The 24,309-nt window shown below is 42.5% G+C and overlaps 1 protein-coding gene across 8 annotated transcripts in view; it reads right to left on the reverse strand.

Annotated features, from left to right (window-relative positions):
* The window catches only part of RBMS1 (RNA binding motif single stranded interacting protein 1), a 417,298-nt gene that overhangs the window by 24,198 nt on the left and 368,791 nt on the right, over positions 1 to 24,309 (reverse strand). For all 8 annotated transcript variants that reach the window (XM_029605592.1, XM_029605591.1, XM_029605593.1 and 5 more), the window contains 4 exons: positions 20,736 to 20,785; positions 20,543 to 20,636; positions 16,475 to 16,525; positions 7,082 to 7,192 (listed from right to left, as the gene is read on the reverse strand). In XM_029605592.1, the coding sequence (XP_029461452.1) occupies positions 7,082 to 7,192; positions 16,475 to 16,525; positions 20,543 to 20,636; positions 20,736 to 20,785 (306 nt within the window). The remainder of the gene's footprint in view (positions 1 to 7,081; positions 7,193 to 16,474; positions 16,526 to 20,542; positions 20,637 to 20,735; positions 20,786 to 24,309) is intronic.

A 24,309-nucleotide genomic window follows, 5' to 3' on the forward strand; every position in this document is an offset into this window, starting at 1 on the left:
CTTTTTTCGGCCGGGACACACCTGACAGATGGTTCTCACATGTGTGACACACTGAACATGTGACCGTCACGGGGCAAAATGTAAATATACATTCTGCATCCTCAGGAACCCCCTCGACCCCCAAAAATGGGTGCAAAGCAGAACTAGGGCATTACCCATACAACTCACCATACAAAAAATATATTCTGGTTCTGATGACATCTCAGAAAAAGCAAAACAAACTCTCTTTACTGGCAGGCACAATACCCCGACCTTATGAAAAGACAGTAATTTACTACTACAAATATTTAACCAGGCCCTAAACACTAACACACCTACTATTAGGAAAACAGAGCAAGCCAAGCTGCTATAGATAGAAACCCACTTAGAAACAATTGTAAAACTATACTAATAAATGTTATAAAATAGCTGATGAACAAAATAACATCCAACAATTAAAAACTCATAAAAATGATTACACATTGTCCAAATATCAATAAAATATTTCAAAACAGCAGACACATCCCATAATACCCAATAATTAAAATGGCCGTCAATCAAGAAAAATAAGCTTAAAAAGCCACTTTTACTTACCCCCTCCAGCAACTCTCCTACTCCTTTCCCTTGCAGGCCAAGGCCAAAGGCACTCACCAGAAGCAGCAGTGGCTGCTGAAGCTCTGTCCTCACAGTCCTCTTCCTTAGCGCCCACAACCAGTCACAACCTGTCTTACACAGACCAGTCACCTCCCTAACTAGTATCTCTTCCTCACACAGACACCAGTCACCTCCCTGACCAGTCGCTGTCTGTCTCTCTCACACAGACACCAGTCACCTCCCTAACTAGTATCTCTTCCTCACACAGACACCAGTCACCTCCCTGACCAGTCTCTGTCTCTCTCACACAGACACCAGTCACCTCCCTGACCAGTCTCTGTCTCTCTCACACAGACCCAGTCACCTCCCTGACCAGTCTCTGTCTCTCTCACACAGACCAGTCACCTCCCTAACTAGTATCTCTTCCTCACACAGACACCAGTCACCTCCCTGACCAGTCTCTGTCTCTCTCACAAAGACCCAGTCACCTCCCTGACCAGTCTCTGTCTCTCTTTCACACACACCAATCACTTCGCTGACCAATCTCTGTCTCGCTCTCACAGAAACACATCACTTCTGACAGTCTCTCTCTCAATCACACACATGCTCTGTCACTTACATAGAAGCTCTCAATCACACACAAATGCTCTTGCTCCCATTCCACCACACACACACAAAGCTGCCACTCACGCACTCAGGCACCCATTCTACCACACACACACAAAACTGCCACTCACGCACTCAGGCACCCATTCTATCACACACACACACACAGCTGCCACTCATGCACCCATTGTACCACACACACAAGCTCTCACTCATGCACCCAGGTACCATTTTACCACATATACACGCAAAGCTGCCACTCATGCACCGATTGTACCACGCACACACACAAGCTCTCATTCATGCACCCAGGTACCATTCTACCACACACACACAAAGCTGCCACTCATGCACCCATTCTACCACACACACACAGCTGCCATTCATGCACCCAGGCACCCATTCTACCACACACACACTCATGCACTCATTCTACCACACACACACAAAGCTGCCACTCATGCACCCATTGTACCAAACACACACAAAGCTGCCAACCATGCACCCATTGTACCACACACACACAAAGCTGCCACTCCTGCACCCATTCTACCACACACACACTCATGCACCCATTGTACCACACACACACAAAGCTGCCACTCCTGCACCCATTCTACCACACACACACTCATGCACCCATTCTACCACACACAAACAAAGCTGCCACTCCTGCACCCATTCTACCACACACACACTCATGCACCCATTCTACCACACACACACAAAGCTGCCACTCCTGCACCCATTCTACCACACACACACTCATGCACCCATTCTACCACACACACACAAAGCTGCCACTCCTGCACCCATTCTACCACACACACACTCATGCACCCATTCTACCACACACACACAAAGCTGCCACTCATGCACCCAATCTACCACACACACACAAGCTCACATGGAGCCTCTTCTCATTGTTTGGCCCAATATGCCTGGCCTCCGCTTATCAGTCGCTGCTGGCCTGACCTCCAGCGGCATGCAACGTCTCTCCAACCGCCTCCGGCGGTGTGCAGTGTCTCTCTGCTCTTCGTCCCGCCGGCCTGGCCTCTGGCGGTGGCGCACAGATCACTCTTCAGCTGCTGGTGCTGGCGCGCAGCGTCTCCATTCTTCGGCCCCGCCGGCGGTGCACAGGCCTCGCCAGTCTTCAGTCGGCGGTGGCACGCAGCATCGCTCCTTTCTTCGGCCCCGCCGGCGGCGCGCAACATCGCGTCCTTCGGCCCCGCCGGCGGCGCGCAGCATCGCTCCTTTCTTCGGCCCCGCCGGCGGCGCACAGCATCGCGTCCTTCGGCCCCGCCGGCGGCGCGCAGCATCGCGTCCTTCTTCGGCCCCGCCGGCGGCGCGCAGCATCTCTCCCTTCTTCGGCCCCGCCGGCGGCGCGTAGGTCTCTCCAGTCTTCAGCCGGCGGTAGTGCGCAGCATCTTTCCACTCTTCAGTCCTGCCCCTGGGGAGAAGGGAAGCACAAGCGGGGCAGTGGGGCACCGGGAGCCGCGACACACCTGCCGGTGCTTGGCGACACACTGGTGTGTCGCGACACACCGGTTGAGAACCGCTGTCTTAGTGAATCAGGTCCTAAATGCCCAATTGGTAAAAATCCTATTAATGTAACCATGCCACTATGAGGAGGACAGTTCTCCAGTTGTAAAGCTGCCAATCTACCAGAATATAATTCAGAAGTTAAGAGCAATCAAAATCACTAACTACAGGCCTTTTATGTTTCTAATTTTCAGTTCATGTCTGTGGAGAAATAAGTGTCTGACAATTTGAAAAGTTCTATGTGACTATTCCATTATAGTATGAGAGAGAAGGTTTTAATAAAGGGGGGACACAGATTCATGATAAAAGGTGCACATTTAGTGCAAAAAACAAATCTGTAAAAATGTGAGCTGGCATGATTGATCAGTGGCAATGCTGTGTGCCACCATGCCAGGGATGTGGGTTTGATTTCTGAACCCAACTTCTGCTCCCTGTGCTAGCCGAGGCTTGAAATGCTGTAGAGGGAGGCCCAGCCATTGCACAACAGCGGCACATAGTGGCCAGACTCAGGATGCACAAGTTCTGTGCTCCAGAGGGAGCAGCGGTATGTGGCTCCTTGCTGTTGCTGTGGGAGCCGGCCTATGTAGGTGGGAAGAGTGGGTGAGAGAGGGAGAAAATAATCTCAGGACGTTGTGAATGAAAGCCCCTGGCAGTAGACCTGGAAATCCAAAGGATCAGAAAGACTGCCGGGCCTAAACCCTCCCACCCAAAAACATCTGCTCCCACTACAAATGCAGGGGAAAGGGACCTAAAAATAAATCCACGCAAAGAAGGGAAAGAAAAAAAAGACAGGGAGGTGCTAGTTTGAGTACAGGTGATTAGTTCTGCTGCTTTACTGCACTTACAGATCCTTATCACACTGCAGTCTCTTCATCATGCAACAGACACAGGGATACTGCTCCAGACATTATTTCCATAGGATAAAGCTTACAGATCACAACAAAAAACTTAGTAAAGACATAGTTACTTCTTTCTAACTAGAGCAGTCAATTAAATTTGAAGGTATGAAAGTAAAATATTTATGTCTCTTAACTTAGAAGCATGTTCGTGGTTTTGTAAGTTAAAGCAAATATGACCTCTAATTTTACAGAATTAAAAAAATATTTATTTCTGGAAGCCCAATACTTCTGATCTTTGGAGATTTTTTTAAATTTAATAAAACTTAATTATAGGCTACTATCTACTGTTTCTTTTCTTATGAAAAATATATTTATTCACAAAAGGAATTTCAATGATTGGGGAAGGGGGTTCGTTGGGGTGGAAGAGGTGGGGAGAGGAGGCAATGGAAGATTTGATAGATGGTCAGACATTGACAGGCAGTATAAGTTTATGGCTCATAATGGGTTAAGAAACTTACAGGGTCATTCTTTATTCTGCGATGTGCATTGCAGCGGTATTATTCTAATTAGGGGAAGGGGAGGAGTGTGGGTGAGGTTTCGGTTACTGGCGATAATGTTTCTCATATTATCACCGGCAGCACCGCGGGAATTAACTACACCTTTTCCCGTGGTGCTATGGGGGCGATAGTGTGCAGCGAAACCGCAATGCTGTGATGCAACCCGCTGCCCACTATCACTTCCCCGCCCCATCATTCTGCTTTAAATATAGCAGAATGATGAATCTAGGGGTCAGATCTTGCCTGCATTTAAGGTCTGGCCTGCCTTTTCACATCTTTGGCACTAAATGATACACACTACATTGCAGAAGAAGCACTAGCTTGATCCCCTTATGCCAGGGCTTCCCAAACCTGTCCTGGGGACCCCACAGCCGGTCGGGTTTTCAGGATATCCACAATGAATACGCATGAGATAAATGTGCATATCACGGCGACGGTATATGCAAATTTAACTCATGCATATTCATTGTGGATATCCTGGCAACCCGACCGGCTGTGGGGTCCCCCAGGACAGGTTTGGGAAGCTCTGCCTTATGCTGAATGTTTTTCTCATGTGGGGGTCCTGGGATATGTGCTGTCATAGCTTGCGGCGCGGTTCATTGCAGGGTTATATACCATGTTCTTCTTTTTGAATTTCTGTTAGAAGCATGCTTTTTACTAATTTTTGCTTCAGATTATGTGGTTGCCTAGAGGCCAATACCAGTGCAGCAGGGAATTCTTCTTTAAGTGATTTCATCGTCAAACACCACAAAGGCGGCCTCCATTGTGGAGCACTACATCAATGATCATATGATCTGGATAAAGGAAAATTTAAACAATTCAGAAAGATGAGAACTGACAGGAAAGGGGAAAAATATCTGGGTTTCTTATCTTATTATGAGCCATACAAGTCAAGTCTACCGCCATTCACCTTCCTATCATCATTGGCATGTCCTTTATGATTCACTTATATTTTCCGATAATGTCATTTTTGGTTCATTCTATTCCGACCTGAGGTTGAGCGTATTAGCTTTTGAAAGATAGTCAAGAAATGTGTTTAGACCAATGAAAAGGTGTCTTATTATATATTTTTAAATTTTATTTGTTAACCTGTATTTCCATCCATTGCTTCACGCCCTCTGCTGCTGCCAGGACCCAAATGGAAGCTAGACTTTTTGTTTCCATTTGGCTTTCTGGGTCAACAAATTTAAACCAATACATCCAAGTACTAGTTTTTTTTTTTTCCTTCTTTCTTTGTGGTCTGGGCATATTTTAAAATACAGGAAAACTGTATTGGCAGGATGTGTTAGTTTTAGTAATACAGAGCCTATGAAGACAGATGCTAAATACCAGATTAGAAATTTACCGAACCGACTTTTTACAAGGCAAAAAGGCACTTTACAACAGGGCAATCTTCCTACACTGCTGTCCACTTGTACCAGGAATGGTGCGTAATGCATTGTGTGTAAGCGTGCGGTCTGCAGATGATCTTAGATAACTTGCAATCTGTTATTGAGAAAAACATGCCTTTATATTCTCGTGCATTTCCTAACTACATGGAAGGCTTACTATTTTTAGGATTTAGTAAGAAGTATTCACATTCTTAAAAGGGGACATACTGTCTGTGCAGATTTTAGATATTGTGCACTTTATGAACTGTTGACCAGTTAAAAAAATTCAGCTGTGTGTGTGCTTTAAAAGTTACTTTGCAAGCCTTGAGATCTGCATGCTTGCAGTCACCTTGCCTTCTTCTCTCTGCTAGCACCAGGCTATCTCCCAAGAGGCACCTTGCTCAGCAACAAACAGACTTTTTTTTTTTTGCAGTTTCAGAGCTCTAGCGTTCATCATAAAGCATTGCTGGTGCTGTTAATTATCTTCTGCCACTGCTCCCCACCTCCAGCCACCACGCCTATCGTCCTCCCCCATATCGACAACTGTTGCTTCTTCAGCCTCCAGTAAGCCACTCTCCAGGTCCTTCCTCCAGCCTCATGTCACTGCTGCCATTCCCACATCATGCTGCTGTGCTCCTCCGGCCGCTATGCCAAGTGCTCTTCCTACACTACCAGCACTCCATAAAACAGGCACAGTATTCAGAGCCTTCCTCAGCTGCTGTTACTGAACTTTCTCTTCAACCACTTCTTTCTGCTGCTAAACATTTCCATGCAGTCAGTCACCCCCATCAACCCTGGTTCCCTTTTTGTGCTGGCGGCTTCCCTGATGGAGTCAAAACAAAAGTGCAGACACTGCAATGTGACATCACTTTTACCCAAGAACCCTTCCAGCAGGAAACAAAGACAGTTATTCACAGAGAAAACAGGAAGAGACTCCAAGAGCACTTTTGCTGGTTAGATACTAGCAAATAAAAAAAAATAAAAAATAGGGGCAGATTCCAGATTAGCCAATAATAAAATGCTTAAATCTTGAAGAAAAATTGTGATGATACATCATTTTATAACAGGCTTGATCAATAATTAAAGTTTATTTCTCTTCTTCAGGAAAAAAATGGAGGTAAAGCCTGCACAGCTGATGTCAGATTTTTGTGCACCATCTTCTTTCAAACCAATTTCATTGCCTCCATCTATGGAAATATTTTTGCCACAGACACCAACACAACAGAGACAGTCACATGGTCTGCAACCCCATAGAAAAACAGAAGGTCCAAAATGAAAAGAATCTAAAAACTCTGAATTTTCCACCTTGATGCTCAGACATAGCTCTCTTTTTGCATTAAATAAAGAATAGAATTAACAGCACATTCATTTATCCAATCTGTTTTGTTCAAAATAAACTATAATTCACAAGTCATTTATCCTATTTGGCAACCTCTTTGCTTTCCAATATCTTCATTAAAGTAAAGACAAATAACTTATTTGGTCTTCATTAACATGAAAATAAAACAGACTGAATTTTCCTGCAATCACCCAGCTCTTTTTCACACAAAACAGACATCCTACTGCATGCAGTCTGAATGAAGTTGCCACCTACTGTTCCAGTACTGCCCAAGGACAGATGACCCATCTGCTGTGTCAAAGGGCTGATCATTGATGCAGGTTGTAGTGACATGGTATGGTCCATAGAGGGAGTTAATACAGCCCCCTGAAAGATAAAAAAGGGAAATTGAAGAGCATAAGCTAGATGAAATGGATACAGACTTTTAATGCATGTAAATATTGAGGCAATTCTGCCTCAAATGTGCTGCTGGAAATTAAAATTGTGCTACAATCAGTATTTTCAAATGAATCATTAGTATTGCCCTCTGTGTTGTAGTCTAGTTTAATTAGTGCCGCTGATATACAATTTAGTTCTAAGGTGTTACTAACTAAACTGTTAACACATGTAATCTTTGTAAAGGAGCTACTGACTTTTGCTCATATGCCGCTATTCTAAAATACTGTAAACCACTCTGGATGAAGCTTGTATTCAGTGAATAATAAATCCAATTAAATAAACAAATATTTCATAGTGCGAGAGGATAGAATTTGTCACTGGCCATATGAGCTTGTCTATGCCATAAAACATTGAAGTCCTGGCGTGCAAATTTTCTCTCATGCATATTCACTGTGGATATCCTGAAAACCTGACTGGCTGGGGGTTCCCCAGAACAGGGTTGGAAACCACTGATTTAGACTTTGTGCACCTACAACGGTGCCTGAGTACCCCACCCCCACCCAGTCATGTTTTTAAGTATCCACAATGAAAATGTATGAGATAGATTTGCATGTACTGTCTCCATTGTGTGCAAATCTATCTCGTGCATATTCATTGTGGATATTCTCAAAAAACATACTAGCTAGGGGAAACTCCAGAACCAGCTTCAGAAACTCTGCTCTACAAACGCCAGGACTTCAATGTTTTATGGCATAGACAAGCTCATATGGCCAGTGAAATCGGGTTTTCAGAATATCCACAATGAATATGCAAGAGAGAAAATGTGCATGTTATGGAGGCAGTGCATGCAAATTTTCTCTCATGCATATTCATTGTGGATATCCTGAAAACCCGACTGGTTGGGGAGGTCCCCAGGACAGGGTTGGGAACTACTGGTCTAAATGATGTACCATTTTTGCAGCTGGTGCAGTTTGCTTTGCAATACTTCACTCTACCTGTATGTATTAGGTGAGTGAATGGAAGGTTTGTAAACATGATCTGCAGAGGAGGAATACATGCTGCACTTGTGTCCAACAACTCCAGCAGTTGTGCAAGCATCTTCTGCTGCCATGAACCAGTTTTATTATTGCTTTCATCTGGTTGAAGCAGTAGTTCTGCCTAGCTGAACTTTTTTTCGTTTGATGCAACTTTACCCCAGTTAAATGAACAGAGCTAATGAAAAATGTTAGATGCTTATTAACTGCAAGTATTAATCCATTCAAAACATTGTTTCTCATGTTTTATAAATCGTAGTTTCATTTTCTACTTGAGAGACTAATCCAGTTTCAACAGGAGCATTAGATATACATACTGAGGTAGATTTTAAAAGGTGCGCGGGCTACCCGGCGTGCACACATGTATGCCCAATTTTATAACATACGCGCGCATGTTATAAAATCAGGGGTTGGCGCGCGCAAGGGGGTGCACAATTGTGCACACTGAGCCGCCTTCCCCGTTCCCCCAAACCTAAGCTTCCCACCCCTTCCCTGCTCTAACCCCTCCCAAATTCTCATTGTACCTTTTGCGCCCACCAGCAACCTGCCGGCACGCAATCCTCCGACACAGGAGCAAATGGCCGCTGTATCTGAGGCCTCTGGCCCCGCTCCCGCCCCTTTAGTAAAGCCCTGGGATTTACACGTGTCCCAGGGCTTTTGAAAATAGGCCCAGCGAGCGTAACCTTTTTAAAATCCAGCCCACTGTGGGGTGGAAGTGACGTCATCTGGTAAGATGGCTGCATTAAGTGCCAAGCTCCTCACCACTCCCAACTTAAAAGCTAATTTCAGGCAAGCAGCAACCTGTTTTTGAAATTTTCACGGTCTTTCGCGGCTGGGCTGCAGTTAAGATGACATCACACAAAAAAAAAAATAAATCTGTGGACTTACATCAATTCACCTATGATAATGGTCCCGATATGAAGCCCTCTCTTCAGGGGAGGAACTGCCTAAAGAAAGTGAGTGATGATCTACTGATTCAGCGCCAGCAGAGATACTGGAGACTGGCACAGGAAAAGCATTGACAAAACCTGATTTTTGCACATGATTTTGAGATATTCAGATGGATATTAAATCTATCAAAGATGAACCGCGAGAGACTAGGTGAATTGAGGTCCAAAGTCCTCAACTTCACTAGGTGTGTGGAGCCTGGTATAGAGGAGCAGGCCTCTAAAGTGACTCAGTTGAAAAGATATGTTTCAGAATTACAACAACTTCATGAGGAAACTGCCAACAAACTAGAGGATCTTGAAAACAGATCATGGCGTTCCAATTTGCAAATTAGAGGCGACTTTGAAAAGGAAGACTATATAAATGCCTCTGAGGTGATACAGAAAATATGCATGGCTATATTGAAAGCGAACCAAGATTTTGGGGATGAAGATGAGCTGCCTAAAATAATCTTGAGCAGAGCACATAGGGCATCAAGGTGGAGCCCCCTGCAATTCTCCAAAAGACATCATTGTGTGTTTTTATAGTTATCGTCATAAGGAGAACATTTTTCATTTGGCAAGAAAGATGGGTTCCCTAAACTAGGATGGAAATTCCATTCTGATTTATAAATGATCTGTTGCCCACGACCTTGAAAAAAATGGAGGGAGCTGCGGACTGTGAAAACTCAGCTATGCAGTGAAAATATTTGATACAGGTGGCTTTTCCCATTTGGATTAGCAGTTACAATAAGTGGCGTTACATCCAAGATCAGAACTGAATCTGAAGCGAGAGTCATATTGCAGGCGACTGGCATACCAGTTTCCTCCTTGACACAGCAAAAATGTATACCAGGAGATGTGGCATGGCCTAAATGGCAAAGAGCTGGGAAAAGTGGCCATAGATTGTAGCGCAAATCCGAAGATGATCACTCTCCACAATCTGCACCCGCTTCAAAGTGTGATTTTCTTTTTTCTTGCATTTTTGGTATGTCTTAAGTTGGACTTTTATATATTTATTATGTCTTAATGAAAACCAGAGGTCCTATAACAATTGCATTGCTTCCAAAATTTATTAAATATATTTAAACACATAAACACCTCCTCTAATACATAGGAACACCTATCTAGATAATGCATATATTAAAACATATATGTTTTAATATATGCATAAGTTGGACTTTGACATCTTCTACAAGTGGACAAAAAAAACAACCAACTGAAAACCTGGCTCTTTAAGCAAGCCTACCAATAACTCTCCACACACACACCCGCACTCAGACTGTCAAGCCCCCTTCCCCTCCGCAAGCACATTTCCTGAACCTTCTCTCACCTCACACAACTTGCTTACCTCTACAGTTACAACAATTATAGTTATTTGTTCCTTGTGGTTTTTGATCCCTTATGTTTCTACCGCCCCTCGCCCTTTAAACTCCTTATTAGTTCAAAATTAAAACATAGTTGTTCAAATTGTTAAGATGTAAATTCCTTTCTTATTTTCAATTGTTATACTGTAAACCGATGTGATGTGCCACAAATCCCGCCTCAAACTCCTCCCCTTTTTCTAATTTGCATCGCGCTATGTGTTATGGCATTTTCGCATGCATTAAAGGCATTTTTTGCATGCGAAAACGCCTTAACGCATGCAAAAACGCCATATAGCACTTTGATAAACGACCCTCTAAGTTTGTACCTGAAGCAACAGAGGGTAAAGTGACTTGCCCAAGGTCACAAGGAGTGAGAGCAGGATTTTATTTCAAACTCTTCCCTGTTTTATCTCAGAGGCTGTGATTAAAGGCTGGCAGAGGAAGATATTTGCCCTTATTTGGAGAAAGAGGCCTTCAAGGGTGGCTAAATCAGTGTTGTACCAATCAAAACCTGTAGGGGGTTTGGGAGTGCCAAATCTTTTAAAATATGATGTTGCATCGCAAATGAAAGCTGTTATTGATTGCCGCATGGAGGAACACAGGAAACAGTGGATGGATACTGAACAGTATTTGTTGGGGGATACTTCTATCCATTTATTTTTCTGGTTGGCATCTTGGGAGAGATGTCAGGAATCAGATGGCCCCGTTTCAGGAATGCATGTTGTTAATTTGGAAAAAATGGAAACTGTCATTAATGTGGGTTGGGGATTTTTATTTTAGTACCGCTATTGGGTATAATCCTGATTTTCTTATGGGAGATGAGAATCAGACATTTCAAAGATGGAAATGCCTGGGTTTGACACAGCCTGGTCAATTATGGAAAGGTCATGGATTTCTCTGAGGTACAAAGGGTATTTGGTGTCCCTGCCTATGATTTCCTTGCCTGTTATCAATTATCTCATTTTATGGGATCTAAGTGGGTCAGATCTGCCCTGCTAATGGGGACATCTATGCTAGACGTTGATTGTGACAATGCCCCTTGTATTAAAGGAATCAGCTGTAAAATATATGTATTGTTGAATTCTTCCACATTGAGTAAGTTTACACATATGAGAGCCTGGGAACAGGTTTCGGGAGGAACATGGGAAAAGGGAGATTGGGATCTTTCTGTATAACTGAGCTCTATATCAGCTTCTTTTCTTGAGAACAGTCATAAAATATTGTACAGGTAGTACTTGACTCCTGAAAGGCTGAAAAAAAATGTATCCCTCTATGGATGGTTCTTGTTGGCAAAAATGTGGGGAAGGAGGTTCTTTTTGACATATTTGGTGGTCTTGCCCTTTGGTTGTACAATTTTGGGAAATAATTTTTGATATGTCTAAAATGATATTACAATGTGATGTTCCTGAGGGCCCTAAGTTTTGGTTGTTGAATGTACCCGCCAGTAATCTAACATTATCACAGAATAGACTTTTGCATCACATATCTATAGCAGCAAGATGCATGTTGGCAGTAACATGGAGAGCTACAACACTATTGACCAAACTAGATGTGGGACGGAAACTGAAGATGATTCATTACTTGGAGAAACTGATTGCCATACGATGTTACACCATACATACATTTTCCTTTATAAGGTCTCCCTTTGAATTTTGGATGGAATAGGTTGCAGATGGAAGAACTGCACATTAAAGGGACTGGGATGATTCTGGTAGTACGGATCCTTATTTGCTTTCATCGGACTCCAGTGTTCAAGTCTTGCTTTCTTCTTTTTCAGAGGATGGGGGTAGGATGGGATAGGGGAAGGGAGGGAGGTTTAGGGGATTATATAAAAGTTGTGGGTTTCAAGTGATGTACCAGTGTCTTGGTTTTGTTTATTGATGTTTGACATATACTGTTGTGTGTGAAACCTACTAATAAAGAAAATATATAAAAAGATAAACACACTATGGTAATGTTTTTCTTCTTTGAAGGAACAGAAGGATTTTTAACAAGCTATGGTGTCAAGTAATCTATAACAATTATTTACTCTTGATATTATCTTCTGTTCAGTGCTCCACGTCAGAAAACCAGACAGAGACAGGTAGCCCTGCCTGGTATCAAGTGGCAATTATTTATTCACTCATATTCTACCTAGCGCTAAGGTGAACACACGTACCATGTCCGGGCTTTTTGAAAACTGCTTGTCTGATAAGCAGGTAAAAAGCGTGCACATAGGGCCTGCACGTGCATGCTTTTTACCCACAGTGTAAAGGTTCTTGTGAGCAGGGATGGAACTGCACACATACATTTGCATTTTCAAAAAGCATGCACATAATGTTTCCTGAAACAATGCACACACAGCAGGGGTAAATGTGCGCAGGCAGTTTTGGTGGGATAATTTTCAAAGGGAAAACAATATACATGCACTTTGAAAACTGGTGTAAAGGTATGCGAGCAGTCACAAAACTACCCCCACAGTGCATAAGTCAAGAGTTTGGCCTTTAGAAGTCCTCATGTGGAAGATCTTTAGTTGTTCAAGGACATGTGACAAGGGCACATGTCATAAGTCATCAGACTCTGTGTGCTGGAAGGATTTCCTGTTCGACAAACTGCAAGTTGCTGCGGAGAGCACTTTAATGAGACAGCACAGAAGTTATGACTCTTCAGTTATCCGTCAGGTCAAACCTGAAGATGCCATCATACTCCCACTTCAGCTGGCTGGGAAAAGCACGACATCCTCTCCAATGAAAGTGCCAGCTGCTGAGCTGGGAAAGCCAGCAACAGTCCTTGCAGTGATGACCCTAGCTATGCACAAGCCATAATCAGGACCGGAAAGCAGATTTAATAAATGCAAAGTACACAGAATTTTAAAATGGATGTTATACGTAATCATAACATCACTTTGAGCTTCTTGGAACTGCAGCCTATAGGTTTAATACATTAATTGAAAATGTTCTCATTAAACCCAAAGATTGGCTTTTCAATGTCACATAAGAGAGAGGTGGCCTGAAAAGCATTAATCACATGTATCTGGGTGGACAATTCCATCATTTAAAATCCTTTAAGGGGGGGAGGGGGGAAGTCCCAGAGCACAGTTGGATTAAAATTCATCACCACTTTTTGCTCTGGAGTCCATTTCCTCACTGTAGTTTTAAAGCTACAGTGTTAGCTCAGTTCTTTAAAACCTCACAGTTCCAGGTTCTGTGGCTTCCTCCTATGCCTTTCCTCCTAGAATTCCTTTTCTTTACTATCCTAATATATCTGATTTTTAGAAAAAATATTTTCACACCCTTAGACTGAATATTCTGCACCTTTAATTAAGGCCACACTGAGTTTGGGATCAAAAAGAAGAGCTTTGCAAACTTTAAACACCAAAATCTCTTCTAGAATTAAATAAGTCAGATTTTGCTGATTGTTGCTGTCATGTAACTCATCTACCAACTTTATTTTGCTCATTTTCCTCATCTTCAAGAAGTCAGTTAAGGTTTCCTTTCCTTTAGTAAAGCTATTTCACTCTCACAAGCCTTTTAGTCTGATTTGACTTCAAAAGAGAAGTTTAGTGCTTCAAGTCTAATTTGGCAGACTATCTGCATCCATTATAGACTCTCTGGTTGCCCTCTTGAATGTTGTAAAGATACACCAATTGTACTAATTATTTTACAGTTAATATCCCTGAAATGAATGGAGGGTGCCCACAAATTTAACAAAAATTGTCTCATTTGTTTCCCATTTTATATCCATGGCATATTCAAGTCTATAGCAACCAACAGGGACTAACTAGTAGCTATAGCAGCCACCTCTAGCCTGTGTGACAAAGCAGCCGGCTTGGTGCCAAGATGGGAGAAGTAGACAAGACGACCGGACAGAGGGGCAATCACAGTGAAGCATCTTTTAAACTAGCCTATTGCTGCCATTTGAATCAAGAGATGCTGTCCTCCCACTGAAAGGTCTGAGCATGTGTAAAGAATCTCCATTTGCTCTGTTAGATTTTGCAGAGAAGATGTGTATTCAGAAGCTCTCTTAAAGTGGAAGAAAAGTTAGTCTTTTAGAAAAGAAGAAGGATTTGGTATTGGGAAAAGACTTTTTTCTGATCTTCTCTGCTGCAGTCTGTTCTCACTCACTGGGATAGAAAGATAGAGACACTGCTTTTTGTGTTCCCTTGGGCAAGGTAGGACTGGAGTGGAGATAGAAGCAGTGCCATCGAAGACTGAGTTTTGTCTGTCTGGGTTTTGTCTGTCTGATACAGCACATTTAGTGTATCTACAAAGTGCAAAGAAGTACATACATATACTGTGTGTGTGTGTGTGTGTGTATGTATGTATGTGTGAGAGAGAGACAGAGACATTTGCATACTCTGTGAGGTTTAGCCTTAGAAAGAGTTTGTGCCACTAGCAAGCTGATGCGAATTCTGCTTGACAAGTTGGCTCTGTCCTTGCTAAGCACTGAAGTGAACTCAAGTCTGTGAGCTAGCTTGAGTGCATGTGACAGACACATTCAGTACTAGAGTGGTACTGTAAGTGCTGGTACAGTATCAAATTCTATTGTGATATCAAAACCCACTTCAAATTCCATCATGCCACTGTAAGGAAAGGGCAGAGGAGGGAAAGCAGGAATAGAGGATTGGGGGTTGCTGCAGAGCCAGCCCAGCCTGTGAGAAGTACAAGTAGTACCAGTAACAGTGAGAAAAAAAAAAAAAAAAAAGGAGTCCTGCCCCTAAAAAAAAAGATACTTTTTTTTCGGGGCAGAAAGCCAAGACTGCAAGTGAGCTCAAGATAAAGGTAATTGAAATTGAAACAGAATATGCCACTACTACCTTGTCCTCTTCCTCTGGTTCTGAAGTGGGGCAAAAGGCAGGAGAGTGATCAGAGGCTGGTGTTGCAGGGGCAAGGACAGAGACAGCAGAAATCCAATATTCAAAGCCAGCAGTGCACTTTTCCATGATTATCGCTTCTGAGGTAATGGAGGTAATATTTTCAATAACTGATTCTGAGAAAGAATCTTGTCTGGAATTCCCTGAATCAGAAGATATTGAAGTCTTTGAACACTGATTACCCGCCCTCTTGTTCCTTATGAACACACTGGTACATAACTGCATTGCTTACACATGACCCACATGCACACGTATGTAGGCATTTTTGTGCGTACAAAGCTTTTAAAATCCACCTGAATATGTGTTATTTTCTAATCCCAAAAATGTCAAACAGAAAAAACCTCATCACCTCTGAGAAACATCCCATCCCAAGAGTCTCAGACTACAGGGGTTTCCAGAGACCCTCCATCCCATGTTCCCGCCACCCCTGGAGGTGGCTGAAACTATAGTTGTGAGAACCCTGGTCATAGGTCATACTCCTATTCCTCAACCCTTCCCCTTTGTTAAAAAAAAAACCAACTCCATGGCAGGCAGACCCTCATCCCCCACCCAGAGTAACTTATGTGCTCTGGACCTGGTGGCAGCCATTTTTCAAAATGGTGACAATAGTCCCCATCATATGATAGGAGCAAAGAGCTGGCATGCCATTTTGGAAACTGATGGCTGCTGGGCCCAGAGTGTAGGGGTCATGACGGGTCCCAACTAGACCACCAGGGCAGATTTAGTAAGTCTGAGGGGGGTTGGGAGGGTAAGCTAGGGTGGAGGAGGGGTCAAGCTCCTGGTAGGTGGCTACATTTTAACAAAGGGGAAGGATTGGGAATAGGATGTGACTGGGGTTTCTCACATCTATAGCCTTTACTGTGAGAGCTTTGGCTGCCTCCTGGGGTGGCTGGAGGTAAGGGCAGATGGGACAGGGGTTTCCAGAGACTCTCGGGTTGGGATAGAAAATAAAACACAAAAATGTTGTTTATTTTTCAATCATTTAGTTTTATACAGATCATGAAAAGAAAGCAAATCCTTAATATGGACATATCTTTAGTAAACCGAGCATCTAAGGCAGAGAGCAGTGAAGAGACATAAGGTCAACTTACTGGGTGTTGCATGATATATGGTTGAGACTGCATCCAAGAAGGACTCTGCATCTATAAAAAAAACCAAAAGATTTTCCAGAAATTGAAATGAATTTGGGCATTTGCCTTCTCTCTTCCAACAATGACCATTAATAGATAAGCAAGAAATAGTATCACAATTTCAACAGCAGTTTATCCTCTGCTTTTACCAAAGTTTGTAGATCCTCTCCTTCAATTTGCCAAATTTAAATTCATTCTACTGAATCTTACACAGGCCTACCATAAAACAAAAACAAATTAAATCGGAGCATTGAAGCAGAAGGCACTTTCCTGGAATCCTGTTCCTGGTAGAGATATGCTGTAATGTCTCATTTCATACAATTTTTTTTTTTTAGTGTGCATTAAAACTATTTGAGGTGAATTTTCAAATCTTTATGCACATAAAAACTGGCATATGCATGCATATGAAGCCTCTACTCATGTATTCTGTATTTTTGTTTTTTATAAAAGTCAAAAATACACATGTATTTTCACCTTTGCGTGTACATATATGCATGCAAAAAAAGGGGTGGTCTAAGGACATTCTGGGACAGGGCCAACAATTACGCACGTAAGTTGCTATTTTCAAAAACACTTGTGTACATTTGCCAACCTGTGGAATTTTACACCTCTTAATTATCTGGCATAAGTGATACTAAACATGCTTATTGTGTAGTACTGACTAGGTGGGGGGTCTGGTGAACTGGCAATGACCTGGAGAAGGACTGGGTGAACCGGTGGACTAAAATGCTAAATTGGTTAATTTCATTTATGCATGCATATTTTTAAATTCACCGACTTACACGGGTAAGTCCTATTTTACTTTTGTGAATTAAATATACACGTGTATATTTTTAAAATAGTCAGAAGTACACAAGTTCAATACACTACATGCATTATGGGGAAGAGATATGAATATTTTATAGATGCATGCATATCATACACATGGGTTATAAAATACTTGTGTATATCTGCTCGTGGGCTTATATACATATATATTCCACTGCGTGCTTTTGTCTGAAAGCTATCCTCTTAATGTGTGCTAAATGGTTTTAATGTACACTAAAACCATTTTAATGTGAGTTTTCTTTTTAACACACATTTAAACGCGCACTAAAACTACTTTTAAAAAGTGAAATAAAGGGAAACAAAATTAAACATTTTGGCTGCACCCTGAAATTGCTGCTGTGGGTAAAACTATTATGATATGGCACTTTATTTTGCTTTCAATAGCTGTAAAATATGGAGGAAGTTGTACTGGGTCCACAAAATTGTGCTGCTCGCTGGACTGATTTGTATTACTGGCTTGGCTCATCAAGCCTAGGAAGCTTTTCTAACTTGGCTCTGACTTTAAACAGAGAGCCACAAATTTTGAAGTAAAAATTACTGCTCAAGTACAAACTGCATTAAGACAAAGTCTAAGTTATGCTTTTCACCTGTGGGCTTCACACCTATTCTGAAAGTGAAACAATGCATATATGTTCACTTTGAAGTAGGAAAAAGTAATCAGGTCACATGCATCTGCATTTTCTGTGGGTAGATTTATGCAGAAAAAGTACATATGGAGATTTGAAAATTCCTCAATGCATGTGCTTTTCCTCTCCTGACCTAAACATGCTCCTGGGAATGCCGCCTTGCAATGTGGTTAAAAAGTAGACTATGCAGATTTTTAGTCATACTGAGGGAGGGCAACTTTCAGCAGCCAATTAATGCAGCTAAAACATTTCTCCCCCCTCCCCCATTTTTCAGGACATTCACAATGAATATGCATGAGATATGTTTGCATTCAATGGAGGCAGCGCATGTATATATATCTCATGCGTATTCACTGTGGATATCCTGAAAACCCGGCCTGTTGTGGCTCTCCAGGACTGGAATTGCCTAGACCTGGTTTATACAATACCTTTAGTAACAACTCTATCACCAACATAAACTCCAAAGAATAGCTCCTTAGCCCAGATACACAAAACTAATGTAAAGTTTAGGGGAGTCCTTATAATAGGCAAATGTCCTTTGTCTTCATGTTGCACTGACTCATTTCCAAGATGTCAATCATTAGACTACAATATACTCTGGGTGGTTGACACTGAGAAATTCTGGATCCCATGGCTATACATTTAATCATTTGAGTATGCTTCAGTATGACTCAGCGAAAGAAAGAGAGCCAGAAATGTAAAGAACTGTACATTTCAATGCAACTTTTTCCTGACTGGATTCTAGACTGTCATTGTTTTTATTTCAAAATCCCAAGGAATGATGCTCCAAAATGGAGCTTCTCACTCCCGTGAGGTTTATATTTTTCTTAAGAGATGCAATAGTTTGTAAGAACGTCTTTTTAAAAGTCTGGTTATTGCTTTCTATGCTATTAATGCCAGTTACAAGACCACTGTACTTGTTAACTCTGCTTGTTTTTTCTCATCAGATTGGATCAAGCTCCTAGATTGCTGATCATCATCAGGTTTGGTGTGCAGCTTTTCCAGAATGTTTTCAATTTGCTTCCTTGTGCATTCTCACAAGTCTAAGTACTCCTTTCACAACTCCAGATCACACTGGCAAAACAAATATTTCCCAATAATCTCTCTAAGATAAAACATTTTTCTCACATAACTGTTTGGGATAGAACCAGGATTAATCAAAGTGCTGAGGAAGACAGCGTGAAAAACAGTGCGTGAGCTGCACAGATGGCCCATGAATAACCTACTTACAAGTACACACAGCGTTCTTTATTTTACAAAATTGAATGCAGATAATTAAACCAATACTCTAAGCGAAATAAGTAACACTTCAACACAAGAGTCCTATTATGAATTTATTTGACATTTATGTTAATACTGCATGTTCAAGTATAACTTTGCATCAGTTTGCAAAGATGAAACCAGAAGGCCCAAAAAAGGAATCTTGGAGAAAGCCATATTATCTTGATTTATCTTCTGTTAAAAAAGTGATTTGAATTCTCTGAATAAAGAGAATAAGAGCAGCACACAAACAGGAAATGGTGTGGTCCAGTGGTTAGAGCACTGAGTCAGACGGAATCTTAAGGCATGACTCCAAGCTCTCTTTTCCCCCTGCTTCTCTGTGGGATGTTGAGCAAATTACTCTCTCTCCCTGTGCCTAATTTTATTCAGCTGCAATTGGATAAAAAAACATCCTAATTCCCTCCCCCCGCCCCACTCCACCCTTTTGGAAACAAATTCCAGGTTCTGTAGCTTGACACTAGTAAGTTCTACTCTTGGCAAGTGATGTGTACTAAAAAAAAGTAGAGTCATAGCTACTTATGCAGAGCAAGATTAGAATTCAGGCATGAGAAACCCAAGACATGCACCTAGTTGGGTTTGAGCAAGAGAGTTCATAAGTGACTGGGAATAGGGGCTGAAGAGTGAAGGTAAGCAAAAGCTGGGATTAATTAAATTCTCCTCACTCGCCACAGGCTAAACGAATTTCCAGGGTTCCTCAGCCCCTGCATAAGTCTGAAGCATTCTGCGAGAATTCTGTGACTTTCATTAGTTATAATGGTATTTAAGAGGGTCATACCATTGTGGACAGTCAAATGATTTGGCTAAGAAGGTGATTAATTTCTTCGGAGGGTGTTGCCCTCTTAATAACAGGGAACTGAGCAGTAAGATAATGTGTTCCCAGTCCTTCCGGTCCCAAAGGTGGTACTGTATTTAATTCTGCAGTCAAACTGTAAAGTGTACTAGGAAAAGCACTGTGGAACTCTTAGATCGAGCAATTTCGGGCAAAAGTGCTACGATGCTCTTTGCAGAGGGTTTTCTCTAACAGTATTTTTTTTTACCAAGGATATTTTACTCTTCCTAGAATATGCAGTAAAAATTTAAATTTTATCGCGAATGCCGGTATAGAAAAACTTAAAATAAATAAATAAATAAATGCTTGGGGCAAAAGGTGCAAGATTCCAAAGCTGGGCAAGGAAACTATTTTGCAGGCCTTTTTTTAACTTATTTTGTCCCAAACTTAACTCTGGCTTTTTATTTTCAGTTTGAAACTCCATAGACTTGCGAGTGCAAGATAAACTTTGTTATCTATACAAACCTGGTACGTAGAAACAGGAGACGCAAGATATGGGGTGATAGAGGTCTGAGTGATCATTCTGTTTGTTGCAATACTATATGGTGAAGGATAAAATCTACAAAAATATAGGAAACATTATTATTACATAATAGTTATCAACAAAAATGTCTGCAAACACACAAGTTAATTAGTAGGATTTCCACTTCCAACATACCCATTTTGTATAGCAGCTGTAGTTGGATCATAGGTGAGGGTCATTCCAGGCTACAAAAGATGAAAAGGGGGATTTAAAGCAAAAAAGCTGAGAAATGTTATTTTTATAAACTACTAAAGGAAAAAGAAGCCAATATTCAGCCGTGGAGCATCCGGCTAAATCAGCTGGATTAATTTATCTGGCTTACTTTCTACAGATGAGCTTCTGAATACATCTGGCTATTGGGAAGTTAGATGCATAAGTTTATCTGATTAAACTTTAGTTCTGCATTCAGGAAGGCTTAAAGTTAGCTGGATAACTTATCCAGATAAATGGTGCCACCCCCAGAACATCGCCAGATTATCCAGCTATGTTTTAAATAATGAAATACGTAGCCAGATAGCTCAGAGGCAATCAGAGTGACGGAATTTTTAGATCCTGCCATTTGTCCGGCCAAGTCTGAACTTAGCTGGAACAAATGGCGCTGAATAAAGATCTCATAATTTTAAGCTTATTATATTTTATGGAAAATTAAATGTGTCTGCCTGGCAATAATCATTCCCAAAAGTAAACAGCCGGATGAAATGCCAGTATTAATAGAAAGACAATGCTGGATGTGCTGCACGTCTTATTCAGCTGGACCACCAATACCCCCAATTTCACTCCTATCCAAGATGGCCAGCTTTCCCTTGGACCATAACTGGCCACTCACCAAACCTGAGGACCATGTGGGGAGGGATGGGGAGTGCTACCCTCGTTAGTCTGAGGACCAGGGAGGAAGGCTGCTGTCTCAGTTGTGAATCTATCCATACTCCTTTCATCACATCTCCAAGCACTGCCCTCCTAGACACTTGAGCACATTTTCAAAGGCATTTCACATGTACAGGTGATTTTCTAAACATGGCAAGTACTCGCGAACAAAGTAGGTGAATTTGGGGTGCAGTTTGGTTGTTCGTGCGTACTTTGCGATTTTATAAAGAACAATGAGTGAATGTCATTAAGAATGTGTGAACACTTACGCCTGTTAATTAATGCGCCAATTTAAAAAATATTGTCTTTTTGGACCTGGTGTTTGGCCTGCTGGCTTCTTCTGGTGAATGGACAGGACTGCTTGATATGAGGAGAGGGAAAAGGTGGCGGGTTGTTAACTTGGACATCATTGTCCTTGCCCAGAAATGTGTTTGACTGTAATGTTTTTTTTTTTTGTCGGGTTTGTCCTTCTGTATGATACTAGGTTTGCTTCTGTTCTTTGAGAAAACTGTCATGAAAGGCACAGCATTTCCGAGAGCATGTGTGCGTCACTGGGGATGACTTGGTGGTGGTGGTGAAGGGGGGGGGGGGGGGAATTGTGTGTGAGTGGAAGTGAACTGACATTGAACATGAGTATTATACACTAATGGATATGAAGGGCACAGAGTTTGAGAAGGGAGAGAGAACAGAGAAGGAAATGGTAATCAGACAGTATACAGGACAAAGGCACAGTTTTCAGATCTAATCGGAGGAGCAAGTCTTGCGCAGGTTCAAGTTCAACAAGGAAACCATATTTTACCCATTTCAGCAACTAGAGCAGGACCTGTGTCCTTCCATTCGGCTCTGGCCTTTTTTGCCACAAGCACCTTTCAGACATCTCTAGGAGTCATGGCTGGAATAAGCCAGTCAGCCACCTCCATGCATATCGATCAGTTTCTCCGGAAAACACATCACTATATGTCTTTTCTTCAGAGAAGGCAACAGCAGCAACAAATAATGACCGATTTCTACCAAACTGAACATTTGCCCTCTGTTTTGGGGGCTTATCAATTATACTCATCTCCCTATAAGGGCACCTATAGGCAACCAGGTCACTTTCTGCAACTGCAAGGGCTTCCTTTCCCTCAACATGCGGGTGGTCTGCAATGCAAAGGGATCATTAGAGATGAAATGCCCAGGTTTCTGGGATCTGTCACGATAATTACGTCCTCTCACAGTCAGGAATTCATGACTGCTTCCAGGAAGCAGTCACTAAGGGTTGGCTTCTTGGTAGGTATGCTGCTCTCACTGGAAGCACACAGCAGCTAACCTTTGCCTTTTTCTCTCCCTCTGTCTCTAGGTGGTCTGAACACTTTGGCCCAGGAGGCCCATGCCAGCCTGTACCAGGGAGCAGTTTCGCTGCTTACCAGCTTGGGATATCTAACTTTGTTCTTCTCTGCCTTTTCCCCTACAGGTGATAGACGATATCCATGCAAAACCTGGCTCATGATGCTGCTGGCATAACCACAGCCTGCAGCAAATGCTCGCTACAACAGAGCTCACCAAAGCAGTCAGTCATCGAGAGAAGCTTTGGACTACTCCAAACATGTTTCTGTTGCCTGGACAGATCAGGGGGGCTATTTTCATAACAACCCAACAAAGGTCTGAGATCTTTTTAGCCTGCTGCATGCTTCATAACCTCGCCTAAAGACAAGGCCTGCCTCCTCCAGAGGGACAAGATGATCAATGATGATGATGATGTTCAATGATGATGATCGATGATGAAGAGGAGGAGGTGGCATATGACCTGAATAAAGAGGAATTGCTGGAGATACATCACTAGACTCCCAGCAGACTGTAGAGGAAAGGAACACTCTGATAAAAAGAAATTTTCAAAAGCTGAAGGTGCATTTATTTACATGACAAAGGTGATATGTGTAACAATTTAGTTTTTCCTGGGCTGGCCTCTCCCTTTTTGAGGATGGCTTTGGTCCCTTGGACTGCCCAAGTCTGGTGCTTCTAAATAACGGTGTGCGATCATTCCACTGGAGGCCATGGATATTGAAGGCAGTGACAAGGGGTGAGAGTTGCAAAAGGGCTCCAGTGAAGAGAGGGGCTCCTAAGAGCTGACATTTGGCAGGGGAGGGGCACCAGAGAATGAGGGCATGGGAGCACTGGTGTGCTTCTTCTTTTCAGCTGGTGTACGATGAGGCCATCACTATCAGCAAAGGGGGATGTCCCCAGCTGTGTCATCTGAAGGGTGGGTGGGGGGGGGTTAGCCTTCCTCTGAGGAGGCGGCGGCATCCTTTGAGATGGTGGAGCCAGAGAAGGAGCCAACATCACTGGTGGTGTTGTACACTCATGGGGTGCCTCCTACCATGATGGTGGAATTACAGCATGCAGAGGTGGTGGTGGTACAAATGCAGGGGTACCCTGAAACCAGGAGCCCTGTGGCTACCAGGGAACATTCCATGCTGGCTGTGGCTGGCAGAGCGCATCTCCCTCCAGACAGAAGTCATGCATTGTAATTTCTCCTGCAGCATCCAGCCAAGACCCTGCTTCTCCTTATACCTTACATCTCTTCCTTGGGGCCTTGTATAACCTGCCTCAGGCCTACCAGCAGGACTGCTACTCTGTTGTTTTGGAGTAGCATACAGCTCTCGGCTAGAATGCAAGGCATCTTATTATAAGATCATGGAGAAAAGATGGTTCCTTCTCTTTCTCTGCCTTCCTCCCTCATCGATATCTTGTACCCAAGACATTCAGAGTAGGTGGTTCTCTATAGGTTGGCAATGACGTGTCTTGTGATCTGTTGCCACATTCCTCTCAGGGTCCTCTGTCAGCAGCAGACTGCAGAGCACTGCTC

The sequence above is a fragment of the Rhinatrema bivittatum genome, chromosome 6 (genome assembly GCF_901001135.1).
Source record: "Rhinatrema bivittatum chromosome 6, aRhiBiv1.1, whole genome shotgun sequence".
Classification (NCBI taxonomy): Eukaryota; Metazoa; Chordata; class Amphibia; order Gymnophiona; family Rhinatrematidae; genus Rhinatrema; species Rhinatrema bivittatum.